This window comes from Pongo abelii, chromosome 13 (genome assembly GCF_028885655.2).
Source record: "Pongo abelii isolate AG06213 chromosome 13, NHGRI_mPonAbe1-v2.0_pri, whole genome shotgun sequence".
In the NCBI taxonomy this organism is placed as follows: Eukaryota; Metazoa; Chordata; class Mammalia; order Primates; family Hominidae; genus Pongo; species Pongo abelii.
Window position 1 is genome coordinate 97,926,168 of NC_071998.2, and position 17,265 is coordinate 97,943,432.

Consider the following 17,265-nt stretch of genomic DNA (forward strand, 5'->3'; position numbering starts at 1 on the left):
TGACATTTCAACTAAGTGTGTAAAAGGTTTTTTTAAATGATGCTGTGACAGTTAATAATTTGGAAAGCAACTATGTTTGATCTTTACCTCATATCATATGTTGAAATAAATTCTACATAGATTGTAAAGTTAAATATGAAGATAAAATTCCTGAAATTGATTAAAAATCAAGTTAATGAATAGTTGTTTTATTAGGGTTTCTGAAGGCTTTTCTAATATTATACTCATGGTAGAAAGTGTAAGGAAAATGATTGGTAAACTTAACTTTAACTTCCATATATCAAAAATTTAACTTCCATATATCAAAAACAGTATTATTAAGTTAAAGCAAAATTTAAGGCCGGGCGCAGTGGCTCATGCCTGTAATCCCAGCACTTTGAGAGGCTGAGGCGGGCGGATCACGAGGTCAAGAGATCCAGACCATTCTGGCCAACATGGTGAAACCCCGTCTCTGCTAAAAGTACAAAAATTAGCTGTGCGTGGTGGCGCTTGCCTGTAGTCCCAGCGACTCAGGAGGCTGAGGCAGGAGAATTGCTTGAACCTGGGAGGTGGAGATTGCAGTGAGCTGAGATCGTGCCACTGTACTCCAGCCTGGTGACAGAGTGAGACTCTGTCTCAAAACAAACAAACAAACAAACAAAGCAAAATTTAAAACTAAGAAAACTATTTTATTACATATTATAAGGGGCTACAATTCTTAATCTACAAATTAACATCATAAATCAGTGTGACACTCACACATCATACCAATAAAAAATAAGCAAAGGGGGCCGGGCACGGTGGCTCATGCCTGTAATCCCAGCACTTGCACTTTGGGAGGCCAAGGAGTGCAGATCACCTGAGGTCAGGAGTTCAAGACCAGCCTGGCCAATGTGGTGAAACCCTGTTTCTACTAAAATTACAAAAAAAATTAGTCTGGCCTGGTTGCAGGCACCTGTAACCCCAGCTACTCAGGAAGGTGAGCCAGGAGAATCGCTTGAATCTGGGAGGCAGAGGTTGCAGTGAGCCAAGATTGCGCCATTGTACTCCAGCATGGGCAACAAGAGTGAAATTCTGTCTCAAAAACAAAAATAAAACAAACAAAAAAAAACAAACAAAAAAAACAAGCAAAGGACATAAACTGTCAAACCACAAAGGGAGAAATACAGAGGAAAGAGTAACAGTTCTGTGTTTGAAGGCTAAATATTTTTCTTTTTTTCAGACTTTTCTGTGTTTGCTAAATTTTCTATAATATATATTACTTACATAATCAAAAAACATGTATATATACATATATACATAAACACGCATAAATGCAAAAGACATATTACCATGCTATATCAGGAGTTTAATACTTGACTATGAGGAAAGCTGGTGGGTGCTATCTGGAATCAGTTCTGAGTTCAAATCCCAGTGCTAGTTGAATGATCCGGGGAAAGTCACTGAACCACTTTGAGCCTTGGTTTCTCCAAATATAAAACAGAGGAAATAATCTTCATGTCACAGTTGTGAGAATAGTTTTCGAAATGTATGTGGAAATGCTTTGTGAGCATCATTTACAGATGTTTGCGATTCCTGTTACTGATGCAGTATGTTAGGGCTTTTCCCAGCCTCCAAACACAAACACAGCCTCTGTGCACCGTCTCTTACAAACACTACATCCGACTGCCTGATGAGGGGTTATGTTCCGGAGTTGTCCAGGTGACAGTTAGCTGGGGCTGTCTTGCATTTTGCCATCTCCTAAGTGAATGGGACAGATGCTAGCTACAGGCTATAGTCAAGGGAAACCGTAACAAAGATCACTATTGCTGTTCTTTCTCCATGTCAATTGCTTCGACACTCAATTCTAATATGTGCAAAGTTAATGTGATTACCAAATGGTCCTATAATCTCTTGTCTATAACATTCAGAAAGTCCCAACTACTTTCAAATTCTGTGTTCCATCATACGGCAAATGAGAACATTGACCGTCCTTCTTTTTGAATAATAGAAATAATCCCTTTGTGAGTGTTCCATGTTAGAAAATAAATGCAAAAGGACCAGAAGAATCAATTTTTATTTCATATGATCCTTGATAATGCAGAATAGTTCTATATTTTCCATTTATATTTATACGTGAAATAAAAGAATTGTATTTTTCCCGGTGAAAAATCATATGTTTCTTTTGTCTTTTTTATTTCCTGATCCTAAGCCTATAAAAATCATTTTAGATTAAAAATCAAAAAAAAAGGCGGAGGATAACTCCAAATACTACCAAAGAACAGAAGATATTGATATACAGAGAACACAATTAGCTATTCCACTAATCTTCTGAGGTTAGAAAAGAAAATGAAATGAACTGAAAGTCATCAAAATAATTTAGAGAAAACATAAAAATTATGTACTGATTGACTAAGCAGTTAATTATTATTGGTCACATAAAGTACAGGATTTCATTTCTGAGAAAACTTAGGAAGGAAGGAAGCTAAGAATGGAGGGAGGAAAATGCCAGAGAGGGACAGAGGGAGAAAGTTAAAGAAGGAGTGAGAAAGGGAGGAAAGAAGATAACTGAGCTTTTGGTTCAATACCAGCTCAAGGAAATCTCTTTTGCTAGGACAGGCAAATTGGATGTAGTGGAAATAGCCACGAAGAGGGACTGAGTAAGTCTGGATCTTAGCTTCTTCAATAACTTGGTATGTAACCCTGGGCAAATCACTTTTCCTTGAGACGATTTTCTCATCTGGAATAGATCAGTGGTTTTCCAATTGTGCTCCAGCAGAACGCTAGACCAAGGAATAGTGGTGGTCTGTGCAATTAACAGAAAAAATGAAGTGAAATAAAATGTTTCCTATTTGCTGTAGTTTTTTAATTTATATTTATTATAACAATTCCTACAAAATATTGATTTTTCTAAGCATACTGAACTGTTTCTTGTATTTGAGATATTAACAAACAAAGCTTCCTTGATTTTAGGTTTTTTTCTCACACTTAAAAATAATAGCTTTTGCCTTACTCTCACATAACTGGTAGATTAGTTCTTGCAAAAGACAAAATGAATTAATAAGCAGCAAATCAACAGCAATAGAATAATTTAGATACCATTCATTATGTTTAGGTTTTAAAATTTTTAAGTTATTGTTGTTGCCTTGTTTATTTAAATAGTAATGGCTTTTTTTTCTAAAATCATGGCTACATATTATGGTTTTGATTTTCTAGACTAGATACCTCTCTTGATTCCAAAATTAGAGCTCTTGCTTCATCTATGCTGCCTCACAGTAAAGGTTTAAGGATTTAGAGCATATCAGCTTACAGATACAGACTCCCATATACTTTATATACATGTTATTCAATCCTCATAGCAATCCTATCAGTATTTAATTTATTCCTCTTTTACAGATGTGGAAACTGATGCATGGAGTCATTAAGACACTTGTCCAAGGTCATCATTAGCAAAAGCAGGAGGTGGAAACCAGTGAGTAGGTGTTCAGTGCTAGATTTGGTTTCATCTTTGTTCTAAACATTAAGTCAATAAATGTTCACATAAAACCTGTTGTTTGGAATGAGCAAATTTTCAGCATAAACATCAGAAAGATACTAAAAATAAACCTGTTCTGCCTTCTAGATACTTAAAAAAACAACCAATGAGTAACTTTTTTGAAACACTGTTATTAGTAATGTGCTGAGAAATCAAACCACAACCTAGTGGACAGGAGAGTATGTGTAGATTTCATGTAATGGTGAAAGGGCAAATAACATGAAATCTACAAGGGATCAGTCAGGGGCTCTTAGTTTGCAGATGCAAAGTCAACTTTGTGCTAGCATACTGCATACTGGATACCCTGAATTCTGAGTCAAGGCTGTTTGGGAAATCAAATGGATATATCACCAAGAATTTCAAGGTGTGTGTGTGTGTGTGTGTGGGGGGTGTGTGTGTGTGTGTGTGTGTGTGTGTGTGTGTGTGTGTGTGTGTGTGTGTGTGTGTGTGTGTGTGTGTGTGTGTGTGTTTAAATAATGATTAACAAAACCTCACAACATTATAAGTTAGAAAAACATTTGATTTGGTCAGTCTTATGATATGGAAGAAATTTTGTGCTGGCAAAATTTATTTGCAAGCTCTGAACTTTTCCTAATTGCAAAAGCGATATATTCATTGTAGAAAAGCTTAAAAATCTGAAAAGCCAGAGTGAAAAAAATGTATAATGTATACATAATTACTTCGCTAGAAAAAATGACATTACTTGGAAAAAATTACTATTAACACTTTGATTATACTTGTCTGATTATTTTTCAGTGCCTAGCCACACAGACACACACACACACACACACACACACACACACACACACACACACACATACACAGACATACAAATATGGGATAATACTATATACATTGTTTTGAAATCTGTTTTTTTGGTTATCAAAAAATAATTTAAATATTTCAGTGTCATTTGACATTTCCTACAGAATTTGATAGGTATACAACTTTCTACCACATAAATGAATATAACTTCTTTGATCACTTGCTGTTAGATATTGATGCTGCAATATCTCCTTATACATAAAATTTTGATGACAGTCGTGAATATTTCTTTAAATCAATTTCCAAAAGTTAAATTCCTGGGTAAAAGACTTTTAATATATCTGGAAAGAATAAAACTTTTCATAGTTCCAGTCTCACCAGTAGAGAATTATAGGGTCTATTTTTTCATATTCTCAACAACTGGGAATTATATATGCTCTTAACAACTGGGAAATACACACACACTCACATTCAGTATATAGTCATCCCTTGGTATCCAAAGGATATCAGTTTCAGGACCCCCATGGACGCTCAAGTCTCTTATACAATATGGCATAATATTTGCATATAATCTACATACCTTTTCTGATATACTTTAAATCATCTCTTGATTACTTATAATAGTTAATACAATGTAAATGCTATGTTGAACTTTTTTCATATTGGCCATTAGTAATTTTCTTTTGCTAATATTTGGTAATATTTTTCAACTGTAGTGGAATGACAGATTTCAAAATGTAACAGTAAGGATTAAGAGACCTGGATTTTAGTCTTTATACCATTAGCATTGGAAGACCTTAGTTTAAATCATTCAATCTCTTTGGTCCTAAATTTTCTTTTTTATATAAAATGTATTTAAAATGCCCACTCAAACCTTCTTCCTGTATTATCTGTGAAGGGAAAAATATCTATGTGAAAAGGTTACTGTACCACTATTTCATTAGCAGTATTAATATGTTCCTTGAGACACATTTACAATTACTAGACTTATAAAAAGTAGGTTCTATCACTTAACTTTAAAATGTTTTCAAATACTTAAAAAGATAATTGATAATTCAGTCCAAACAAAGCAGTTGACTCCATAGCATATATATATATAAAACACCATTATATAAGTATATAACTTACATAGCTTATCTATACCTTCTAAATTTTCCAAATTTTTTATAATGAGAAGTCAACTTACTGTTGACATGCTGGTATATTTTCATTCAAGGTGATTTTGGGGGTATACAATTTGAAAAAAAGTAATTCATGATCATAATTTTGTATCCAGGTCTTTTACCTAATATTGGACCACTCTTCTATTTAATCACAAATTCTCAAACAATGAAAGCTACTTAATGTGTCATAATGGGAATAGATTATTATCTACCTAACTAGTCCTCTTATCTTAATCACTTATATTTGATTACTTACTTTATCATTTCTTATATATATATATATTTTCATTTCTGTTAAGGTAGATTCTAAGCATAGGAATTAAGGGCACAAAAGTGTGAACATTTAAAGACTTTAAATGTACATTGTTAAATTGCTCTAAAAAAGATTCATGCTAATTTTTATTTCCTACTAAGAATATACAAAGAAATGACTTAATTTGGAGATATACTAACCACTACTATGCCACATAATTTTTTCTTTAAAATTTTTTAAATTATAAAAGTGATTCATGTTTGTACACACACACACACACACACACAAACACAAATTGTAACAACACTTTCCTCCCCATCTCTTACTCCTTACCATTAGCATACAGTTTAGCAAGTATACTATCAGACATTTTTTAATCCAAAAATCTTTCTTTCAATTTTGATAATAGTATATGTATTTTGATATGCATTGAAAATGTATAAATAGCCCATCAGACCTGTGATTTGTGAATATTATTGCTTATGACGAAGTTAAAAATTTTTTAAAGTTGACTTAAAAAATGTATATTAATTAAATAACAGGACCAAGTTACATGAAAATATATCCGCCCCCCCCAAAAAAAGAAAAAGAATAAGAAGAAATCTTGAATGTGATATGAGAATGATAACTTTGGAGAAACTACCATTGAAGTGTAGACTCTAGGGCTGACTGCTTCTTATCCGCTCTGCGTTCCTGAATAAGCCACTTCCTTTCTCTAAGCTTCAGATAGAGAACAAATAGTAAGAACCTGGAAATGCTGGTCTTTCTGCTGGAAGTGATGCTTCAACAAATGGGCAATCTTTCACTTGAGTCTTGTCTTCAGAATTTGGTTAACCTAACCCTAGTTGATCTAAGGTTGTTATTTTGCACTTTTAAAAAGATTGGCTAGGCGAGGTGCCTCACGCCTGTAATCCTAGAACTTTGGGAGGCTGACGTGGGCGGATCACTTGAGGTTGGGAGTTTGGGACTAGCCTGGCCAACATAGTGAAACCCCGTCTCTACTAAAAATACAAAAATTAGCTGGGTGTGGTGGTGCACGCCTGTAGTCCCAGCTACTTGGGAGGCTGAGGCAGGAGAATCCTTCAACCCGGGAGGTGGAGGTTACAGTGAGCCGAGATAGCACCACTGCACTCCAGCTTGGGCGACAGAGCAAGACTCCATCTAAAATAAAATATCTCTTTGAGGGAGAATTTCATGTTAAATTATGAGTTAAGCCAACACATTGGCTTTACAACGAACTCCAAAAATCTTATTTTGACAAAATATTACTCCTTAATAGCTTCATTGTGAGAACAGAAATATTCAAATTAATTATAGTTTCATCATAGGCCAAATCCTGGTATTGCTTTTGAGTAAAAAACCTGAAGTTTTATATCCAAGTAATGTTATATTGAAGCTAGCGGTTGATCATGCATCAAAAATTTGACTCATTTCAGTTATGCATCTTTGTATCCCTAGTACTCAGTTCTGAGAATGGCATAATACAGATGCTACACAAATACTCAATGATTGAATGAAATTACACATTACATATTACAATAACTAGTTTGATAGAACTGTAAATTTAACTACTACCTATGGAAGACTTTCTTTTGAATTTTAGTATATCACTATCGAAACATCTTTGATATCCAAAGGCATATATACAAAGATTCATACGGAGTAAGTTTAATATAAGTTATTGCAATGTCTCTTCCTTTGAGAGCTGTTCAGAATCATGAATTATCCACCTTCGTCTTCTGTTAGTCACTTTTCCCTAGGCATGGACACTAGTTACCTAGTTATATATGTTTAAATATGGGTTTATGACAATATATCAATTTTTCTGTAAGAAATTAGAAAGGTGTGCTAGTGACTTCACCTTTTTGATATTTGGAGGGTCCATAATTATCCAGTGTGAAGTTTTGAGAAAAACTTTTTGAAGACTGAGTAATTTCCAACGAGTAAAGATCACAAGAATTCAAAATAGATAACTCATTGAAAAATCACAAGCAAACTCAACTAGTAAAAAGACCACATTGCATTGCATAGAAAGGAAGTTTTACATAGGCAGGGAAATACCACCAAGAGATGTGTAAAATGTGGTTAAAAAGCCATATTGTATTCACCTACTCTTTCTTTTGCTAAAATCAACTTGAATAGTTTTCCAGCTGGAATTTAGAAAACGGGGCTATCAACTGGAATTTTTTTTTTTTTTTTTTTTTTTGGTATAGCTTTCAGGAAGCAGGAAGACTTTTCTCTTTAAATGATAGAACATAAATACTGAACCAATGACATTAGAACATCTATCCATTATTGTTTTGGTGGAAATTCTATCTAATTCAGCTTCTGGACCGACTGTTCGTTTTTCCATGATCTCTTCCTGCAGGTTTGCTATAAGTCCCTTTCCCCCCATAAACACTTTCCTTTGGGAGATTTGGGTGCCTTCCTTTTTTAAGGTTTTAAAAACTAAAATGATTTATAGACTATCCGTATCCTGTTAGAGTTGGGCAAGTGAATGGATCATATTTGCATGGGTCACTCTGATTATAGGACTTCACTGTTTCTTGAACTAAAAGTGCAAGATTTATTATTCTATTAATGCTCATAAAGTCACTCTTTTGATGAGCCATAATTTCTCTTTATGAGGAGTGTGTATGCCAGTCACCTATGATAAGGGAGAAGAAAGTCCAGACTTCTAACATATTCACTCACATTCCCTGCAACATTAATAGTCTTGAAACCCCATATGACTCTAGGGCATAATGCCACAGGATAAAGTAACAAAAGGTAAATTTCAAGGAGTCAGGATGTCCCCGTGAGACTTCCCTCACATTGTTGGCTGTGTAGGAAACCAAGTTTTTGGTATTTTAATTAACAAATTTAAACATTAACCCTCCTAATGGAGAAGATAACCCACCAACTAGCCTGGTATTATCTTTGTGAATATTCTTAGGGAACGAAATAGCAGGAGGTGTGAACTTTCTCCTGTTTATCTTAATGGTCTGCTAATGGCAAAGCATAATTAGTTACTTAAATGCCAAGTTTACTAAGGTTTTCACGAAAACCTTCAGCCACAGCGCTTTCCTTGACTGACCCAGCTTGTATTTATACAGTTTTATCATTTGAAAAATTGTCCCAAATAAAAACAAGAAAAAAAAAGCCCATTCCCCTTATGTTTAACCTCTTTCAATTATTTTCATTGGAGAGTTAAAGCGTTTGTGACTTCTAAAAAGTCGAAAAGATTACGTGTATGGCATCATTAATTGAATTTGTATCGCCCCCACATTCAAGAAGCAAGAGAGTTTTGCGATAGTTCGCTTCACAGCTTCAGGAAGTCAATTTGCTTCTAAACCAGAAGACCGAGTGTGTCTTCTAAAGACCATCGTGTGGTGCCGTATTTGGGATGGAAACTTAACCATTGTACCTTTCCCCCCATGCACCCACACCAGAAGCCTGAAAGCCACCATCTCCTCGTCGGTCTCTGGATCTCCTCGCTGCCTTTGTCCCTTCTAGACGTGGAGGCTTGGAGAGGAGGTTTGGTTTCCAAGGATTGGAGCGCTGTGAAGGGCGGGGCCACCTCCAAGTCCATCTCCCCTTTTTGTCCTCTTCTCCTGGGACGGGAGGGTGGAGCCAGGTCCCCCGCGGCCGGTTCGGGAGCTCTCTCTATGTCGGTCGCTCGAGGTGAGTGGAAAAGGGCGGCAGCCCGTTTAATTGCAGCGCAGGTTCATTTCTTGAGTTCACCGCAGTCGGTCCGCCAGCCGCTTCCCCAGTCTTTGCCAAGTGGGTTTACGAGGTCTGAGGCGTGTTGGGGCGCGCTCAGGTTCTCGCAAAAGGCTCCTCCCCAGGGCTCAATTCTCCGACTGCGGGAAGCCCTTTGGTGCCCCAGGAGCCTTGGAAACCCAAGGTTTCCTCTGACCTCCTCGCTCCTTCCTCCCTCCCCACCGCCCGGTTCCCTACGTCCCTGCCCCCAGGGAAGGACGGCCCCCATCTTAGGACTTACGACCCAAGCCAACCCAGAAGGTACCTTCACGTCGATGAAGATTTTATCGCAGCCTCCAAAACCCAGCAGTAATAGGAGCTTTCAACCTGAAATACGATTGTTATTTTCCCGGTGCAGAGCTTGACAGAAAAAGTCAGCTTTTTATTAAAGACAAAGAGGTAAATTATCAGCCGGGACAGTGGAGGGACGGCGGAGACCTGGCGCGCTTCCTCCGGTTGCCACGAGGAATTTATGGGGTGGCGGCGGCTAGCGCTCAGACACCACCCGGGTCCCGGTGGGGAGGAGCTCGGGGCAGGAGGACTTCCCTAGGTCCCTCCGGGCACTCGGAAGGGGGAGTCCTCCCAAAGCCGCACAAAGCCGGGATCATTTCAGTCCGGAACAGCCTCAGCGTCCTCCTCCTCTCTCCTTTCTTCTTTCTCTTCTCGGTGACTCCCGTTCCCCTTTCGCCTCTGTCCTTTCTGCGCCTTGTTCTCTTCTCCTTACTTCTCTTCCCTCTCCTCGCCTTTCCTCTCCCTCCCCCTCCTTTCTTCTCCACCGCACGCGTAGAGTGTCATTTATTTATTTATTTATCACCCCCGCCATCAACACCCTTTTAGGGATCCCGAGCTTTTCAATGTGAGTGGGAGGAGAAAAGGGCAGGAAGTGTTGACTGGAAGTGGGTGAAATCGTGCCTCGGGGTGAGAGATTCTGCTCAGGAATATAGGGTCGGGAAAATCTTGGAAAATGAGGATTTAGATCTGCTTATGAAGCCCCGCTATCGGATGGGAACCAACTCCGCGCGCGTCTCCTCCTCTTCCTTTATTGTATGGATTTATAGGTATATATCTTCTCGGACTGTTGCTTGGGGGGAGGGAGGAGAAAGGGCGAGTATTTAAAGAGGACAGACTTGCCCAGGATCCTTAACACCGCGCCTTCACCGGATGCGCGCTCCTCAATGCAAAGGAATCCAGCAACATCCCCCAATTCAGACGCGGACAAAAGAAACTTTAATTAAGGTCTCTGCCCCGCGCGCTGCGCGTTTCTCTCTCCTGAGGCTGTTGATGTCCAACTCCAAGATCCGAGAAATATAAATGGTACAATCAGCCCATGCCCTTGAACTTCAATTGCTCCTGACTTGCTGCATTGATTTTTTTGATACTGTAGAACCCCCACCCCCAACCCCCACCGCTCCCAGTCCAATTAAAACCTTAGGAGACTTTCGACCTGGTGGTGGAGGAGGGGGAACCACTCCTTTGCAAAAGAGATAGTTCAGAATGATACGGGGGAGATTACACTAAATAAAAATTCAAGGTGTGAAAGCTTCATCTTGGCTCGCGTGTCTTCAACACCATGACACCTTATCATTAAGAGCGCTGATTGTTACTTTCCGAGCCTTTAGATGATCAGCCAGAAAGTGCAAACAACGCGGGGCTGGAGGGTGTAAAGTTATTTAAGCAGGCTTTCTTTTTTTCTTTTGGTGCGCAGTCAAAACATTTCACAAGTTAGGAAAAGAAAGTGGTGGTTCCGAAGCTCGGAATGATGGGCTCTTTTCCTTCTCCACCCCCCACCTTCCATATCAGGAAAGAAATAAAACGCACAATGAGCCTTTATTTCAGGAGAGAAGACTTCAAAATACGTGCCAGTAATGGACAATTTGAGCTTTTCACTGGAAATACTCACACCGCAAGCTGGAAAGGGATTAAAAAGCCCCACGTGGTTGATCTGGGTTTAGACTTGCAACCTCCAGTTCCCCATGTATGTTCTTTGCAAAGGTTGGCCTCTAGATGGATGCAAGTAAGGGACCCTCTGGGGCTCGGGCTCGGCGCCTCGGGCAGGGCTGACGGTGGGAGCGCTATGAGCTGCCGGGCAGGGTCCTCACCGGGGGCTTCCTCTGCGGGCCAGGGCTGCCGGGCGCCACCGGGACGCGAGCGCGCACGCCTCGGCCCGGCGGCCGCGCTCCTCGCACCGCCTTCTCCGCAGGTCTTTATTCATCTCATCTCCCTCTTCCCCTTCTCCTTCTCCTTTGCCTCCTTCTCCTCCTCTTCCTCCCCCTCCTCCACCACCACCTCCTCCTCCTCTGCCGCCGCCACCTCCTCCTCTTGCATCTCACTGGCCTGGCTCTGAGTGACAAAGACAATGTCCCAGCCTTAACTTTGCAACCACCTTGCCTCCTTCTGGGGTTCAGCAGGGGGGAGGGGGGACAGCAGCAGCAGCCTCAGCATCTCCTCCAGCTTCTCCTTCTGCTCTTCTCGAGCTCTTGGATAATTCTTCCTCTTTTTTCCCCTAGCCTTTTTCCTCATTTCTTTCTTTCTTTCTTTTTTTTCTTCCTCTCTGCTGCACGTTGTTGTTGTTATTAGAAAGGCTTCGCGCACCCCCTGGTGCTCCGGCGTTTTGTGTGGCAGGAGAAGATTGTCTTCCTTCTCTCTTTCTGTCTTGCTTTCTCTCTCCCCCTGGTTGCTCATTATTCAGAGAGAGACACAGAGGGAGGGAGAGAGAGAGAGCGCGCGAGGGAGAGGGAGGAGAGGAGAGAGAAGAGGAGAGAGAGGGGAGAGAGAGAGTGAGAGGGAGAGGGAGGGAGGGAGAGAGAGAGAGAGGGAGAGAGACGGATATCTCAGGTCATCTGCAGCTGCAGCGAGTCTGAGGAGCCGAGGAAGGCAGGGAAGATGGCGATCCTCCATTGCTGAGACCCGGCAGAAGCACATGAGACTCCCAAACAACTTCCACAACAATAACCCGAGCAGGAAGAGGAGAAAGAGAAAGAGGATAAGGAGGCGGTGGGGCTGGAGAACCCGAAGCACCTCCCGGCGCCGGGACGCTTCTTCTGTAAGTTACTGCAATTAACAACCACCTCGGGGTGGTCCGAGTGCTCCGGGGAAGAGAGCGCGGGGTGGTGGAGGCACAAACGCGCTCATTCATTCGGCCAAGGAGGGTTGGAGGAGCGGGGAGGAGAGGAAGTCCCCTGCATGGACTGGCTGTTGGAAGAGGAGAAGAAGCGAGAGAGAAGAGGAGGAGGGGGAGGAGGGAGAGCAGGAGGGGGAGGAGGAAGAGGAGGAGGAGAAGCGAGGGAGGAAGAGGAGGAGGAGGAAGAGGAGGAGAAGGTGGTAGTGGTGGCAGTGGAGGTGGCTGTGCTTTTCCTGCTGGCTGCTCTTCTGCTGGGGGGAGTGAGCGCGGTGGCTTAATTAATTTCGTGTAGTTCTATGAAGAGAAGAGAAAATGAAAGATGAGTGAGAAGAGAGCTGGAGGCTTAGGACGGATGCTCCGAGTGTGGGGACAGGGGTAGGGACAGAGGGGGGCGGAGGGCGGGAGGCCGGAGACCTGAGCCGAGAGCCAGAGGGAGCGAGCGAGGGTCAGAGGAGGGAGAGCTCCGAGCGAGCGGCCCCGACCTGAGCGGGTTGACCTCTTTCTTTCTCTGTCCCTCTCCTTCCTTTCCCCCTTCTGTCTGCCTGTCCCCCGCCCGATGGCAAAGCCGTGCGGATTGGCACCCCCCCTCTTCCTCAGGTATTTGGCTCTCTCTCTCTGTCTCTCTCTCTCTCTGCCCGAAGTTGGGATGCGGGGTCGGGATGTGTCGGGGGGTGGCTGCTACAGCTGCTGGTGCCGGTGCTGCTGGTGAACAGAGAGGCGAGGAGCGGGGGGCACCGGCCGGGTGGGGGGCGCAGGTTCAGGAGCGGCTGAGGAGCTGTCTCCAGGCTGGAGGTTCAGAAGCGTCTGGTGGAGGAGGACAACGGTTTCTGGAGAGGAGAAGCCATTACACACGCTTGGCTGTCCTCTGAGGAAGGGAGAAAAGAAGGCAGGGGCCTGGGGGGGCGTCTCACTCTTGGTGCAGTTCCCAGGGGTCTGCCCTCCTTCCAGGCACGAGGGGAAGCCGCAGCCGCCCCCCATTGGAGCAGCCCCTCTTTCCCTTTCTTTATCTCCCTGTCCTCCATTTGCAAGCTGTCTGCTTTGGTTCCAGTCCAGACTCCAAAACACAAAGCTCCTTCTCACGTTCATTCTCCAGGCTGTTCACCATTCCTGAAGGAACCCTCATTTTCTTTTCATTGTGGCTTCTAACCTACAGAGAGGGAGGGAGGGAGGCTGCCTGGAGTTCCTTTTATATTCCTCCCCAACCAAGAAAAAAAAAAAAGTTTCATTTTTAAGCACGCGTCTGGGATGGGGAAAGACCAACCAGTTGGGGCTTTCTCCCAGGGCTCCCGGGGGCTGTGTCTGAGTGTCTGTGTTGGCTGTTTGGTTTGCTTTGGTTTTGTTTCTGGAGGTTGCTTGCAGGTTTTTGGAGGAAGTGACTAGTTTGGTTAAGAGCTGGGAACTGAGTCAGGTAAGCCGTGTCATGTTGTAACTCCACCAGAAAATGGAGGAGAGCGGGTTTCCAGGAGACAAAGCTGAGATGAGAAGTGTTTATAAAATTATGGATGTCTCCATTTTGAAGCTCTGTTGGTGATGGCTGGAGGAGGAGGAGGCTTGCTTGCCTACTCCTCTCTTTCCAGAGGGAAACCTTGTGGTGGTTCCTCACTATCTATTCATTATGCAAGGAAATGAGGGCTTTTAAGGGTTCCTCAGATTTTTCTCCACCAAAGAGTGCTTTCACAAGTTATTGAGGCGTTTGTTTCCATTTTAAAGTAAACTTTTGGAATTTTTTTTCTCCTTTTGAGTGGACCTGAAGGGTTTTGACCTCCTTCAGGAAAGGCAAGGCAAAAACCTTAAAACAGTTCCACTGAGGTCTTCACACAACTTTAAGCTGCTCCAGGTCTCCTGAAAGTCACCAGGAAATGTGATTTCCTCCTTGTGAAGATGGTGATGGCCCTAAGCTGAGATTTTTTTGAGTTCTAGGGTTTGGTTATCATCATGTTTTGATGCATTGCAAGACTTTATTGTCTGATTTGGGTTGATTTCTGCAAATATAAAAAATAATAAGAATAATCCTGCAAGATCTCAGAGGAACTCTAAGACTGACTAACACCAGTTTCTCCAGGTTCTCCATTTCTCTTCAGGTCGTTCCATTTGTATGTTAGGCCTTCTTTCAGTTTCTTTGTTTCCCCTTTCCCTTTCCGTCGGCTATTTTTTTCTGTGTTCTGAAGTACTCTTAAGTCTTCAGAAATATCAGTATGTCGTCTTAACAATGTCGCTATGGAAACATTTTAAAAACATGATGTCAGTTGAGAAAACCTTATGTCCAGGTATCTTCACCTTTTTAATTGGGAGGAATTTATTAATCATGTAGGAAGACATTTTGTGAGGATAATTTGAAAAAAGGACCCAGTCCTACCCTAGTCCACACACATTGATGGGAGCTCTTCACATATTAGTTTTAGAGAATGTACATAATTGACCCAAGCAAAGAACTAAATCCCGAAATGCTTCAGGAATTTATAAAAGCCAACCATGAAGATGTTGCTTTTCCATTAGGTGAGGTAGCCATCTTGAGGATGAGGGAAGATGTTGGAAGAATTTTAGATGAACTGTTGAAGATAGGTGAGGAGGGCTCCACGGTGGAATGAAAACTTGGAGGAGATTCAGAACCAATTAATATATTCTAAGGAGGCTAATTGGACCTTGCTTTCAACTAAGAAGAAATATAGAAAGGTACCAGCTTCAACAGAAATAAGGAACACATTGGTGAGCAACTTATAACAGCATTTTTCTTGCTTTGCTTTCTCATTATGTGTCAGATTTTTTTGTGTAAAGTTCCTTATGTCTACAATATTTTTGTACATATTGAAGTGGTTTTAGATTCCAGATGTAATTATATTCTGTTGAGTAGCTGGTAGCACTGTCACTCAGTAAATGCACAGTGCTGTATATGACAACATCACATTTTTCAAACCAAACTGTTGTGTCATTAATTGAGGGTTATTGTTCTTCTGAGGGGTGTGAAAGGAGAGGGGAAATACATGGTTCTTTAGCTGATAATTGTCCATGGTCAATGAAGTAAAACCATGTTTGTGCAGACAAAAATGTATGGTTTCAGTTGATGTGTATGCTCATTTAAAAATACTTCTGTTAGATCTCTGCTCCTTTATGAAAAACCTAGGCCTCTCCAAGAGCACTTAAAAAAAATCCTACTTGGAATCATAACTTTTATTATTCATTTTTGAATGTTATCTTTTGATACCATTACTTTTGCTCTTAAGTGAAATTTCACCAATATTATATTTAAATTTGCTAATGCATAAATGGATGCACCAAACTGGGTGTTCAAACTGGGAAGTTCAGATGCAATGGATAAAGAGTTATTTGGAAAAGTAATTACCAGATAATTTTACATCTAATTAACTATGTATGTTTATGTAATCATAAGCACATTATATATTGATCTTGAAACAAACTTTCATGATATCTTTTTTATTGTCATTGATAGCAGGACAATTGGTTCATTTGTTTATTTCAGCAGGGGGGAAAAATCTGACAGTCTGGTTGTCAGTCCAGCTGTTTGACTCTCCACATTTTTTACTTTGCAACCAAATGTTTTGGGGTCTTAGAGTTGAACTTTTCTGGAAGGGAAAAAATAGGTATTTAAGAGGCATCTTGGAATTTGGAAATGCATTCTAACTGGTTATCTAAGACACATCCATCTCTGATGCCCTTCACCAGCATGGTAAACACCATAATATTTAAGGATGTGGTTTTTTGAATTTTTCTAGACATACCCATTTGAATTAAGACAAGTATTTTGAATAAACCACCATGAGAGAAATAAAAAGTATTAAATCAGACATTTTCATTTAATGTCAAAGCTCAAAGATCATTTTTGTTTATGAGACAAATTCATGTGGCTTATTATGCAAATTTTTTGCCATGGCTCTAATATATCACAAGGAGAAATCATGGAGAAATATTTGTGAGCTATGATGTACCCTGCCATAAGAAAAATTCTTGTTGGATCCTCACATTCCATAGTATTTCTCATATTGGATTTATGTCAGTCTAATTCATTGACCACACTCCCCGAGGAATTGTTTTTTCCCCCTTACTCTTTGGAGTTGGAGACAACTTTTAGAGAGAAAAAAAAAAAACAAACTTATCTACTCTTCCTAATGAATCTTCTGGAAGACAGCAGAAGAAAAAAAATCCAACTCTACTAATGGACTTTAGAGTACTTGTGGTCGGTTTTCCTGAAAGAAAGGAATGGTAAAGTTGCAATGGGAAAGAGTCCTTTTTTCTGTGTGATGGAGTTTAATAGGGTCTAGTCTGTCTTAAATTATTCCTTGATGTTGCAATTTCTTGGTTAAGGTAACCTTACTTATCTTCTTTATGGTATGTGCCTTTTTCAGACTTACACTTCACTGCATCATGAAATTGACAAAACTGTATCAGATATTCTAAATTGATAATTGGAGAACAGAGATGCTGTTTCATAATGCCGCAGTCACAATTAGGAGATACATAATGGACTCTTACTGCTAAGGATCTAACATGAATGTATGACTGGGATGATTGGTATATTCAACAGAAGTGGAGGGAGAATATTTCCATGACTGAAAGCTAAAATCTAGTGAACTGAAAAAAGAAAAAAAAAAAATCAGTGTGTGTGAGTGTGTGTAAAAGCAAGTATCTTGCGAGTTTCACATACTTATGGAGTATGATGGCTTTGAGAGAAACATTAGCTAGGTGTTGGTGACCTATTAATTGATTATGAGAA

At 40.7% G+C, this 17,265-nt stretch overlaps 2 protein-coding genes across 14 annotated transcripts in view; one reads left to right on the top strand and one right to left on the bottom strand.

Annotated features, from left to right (window-relative positions):
• Positions 1–229: 229 nt before the first annotated feature.
• LOC103891516 (uncharacterized) lies at positions 230–9,653 on the bottom strand. Its single transcript, XM_054520412.2, is given in 3 exon segments — positions 230–9,233; positions 9,235–9,299; positions 9,302–9,653. Coding segments are annotated over 3 exon segments (639 nt in total). The 5' UTR covers positions 9,645–9,653; the 3' UTR covers positions 230–9,002.
• The window catches only part of ZNF462 (zinc finger protein 462), a 157,773-nt gene continuing 149,742 nt past the window's right edge, over positions 9,235–17,265 (top strand). For 6 of the 13 annotated variants that reach the window (XM_063714334.1, XM_063714342.1, XM_063714343.1 and 3 more), the window contains exon 1: positions 11,638–12,458. The gene's annotated coding sequence lies outside the window, so the exon portion shown is untranslated. The other 7 variants (XM_063714336.1, XM_063714338.1, XM_063714337.1 and 4 more) reach the window with 7 other exon arrangements.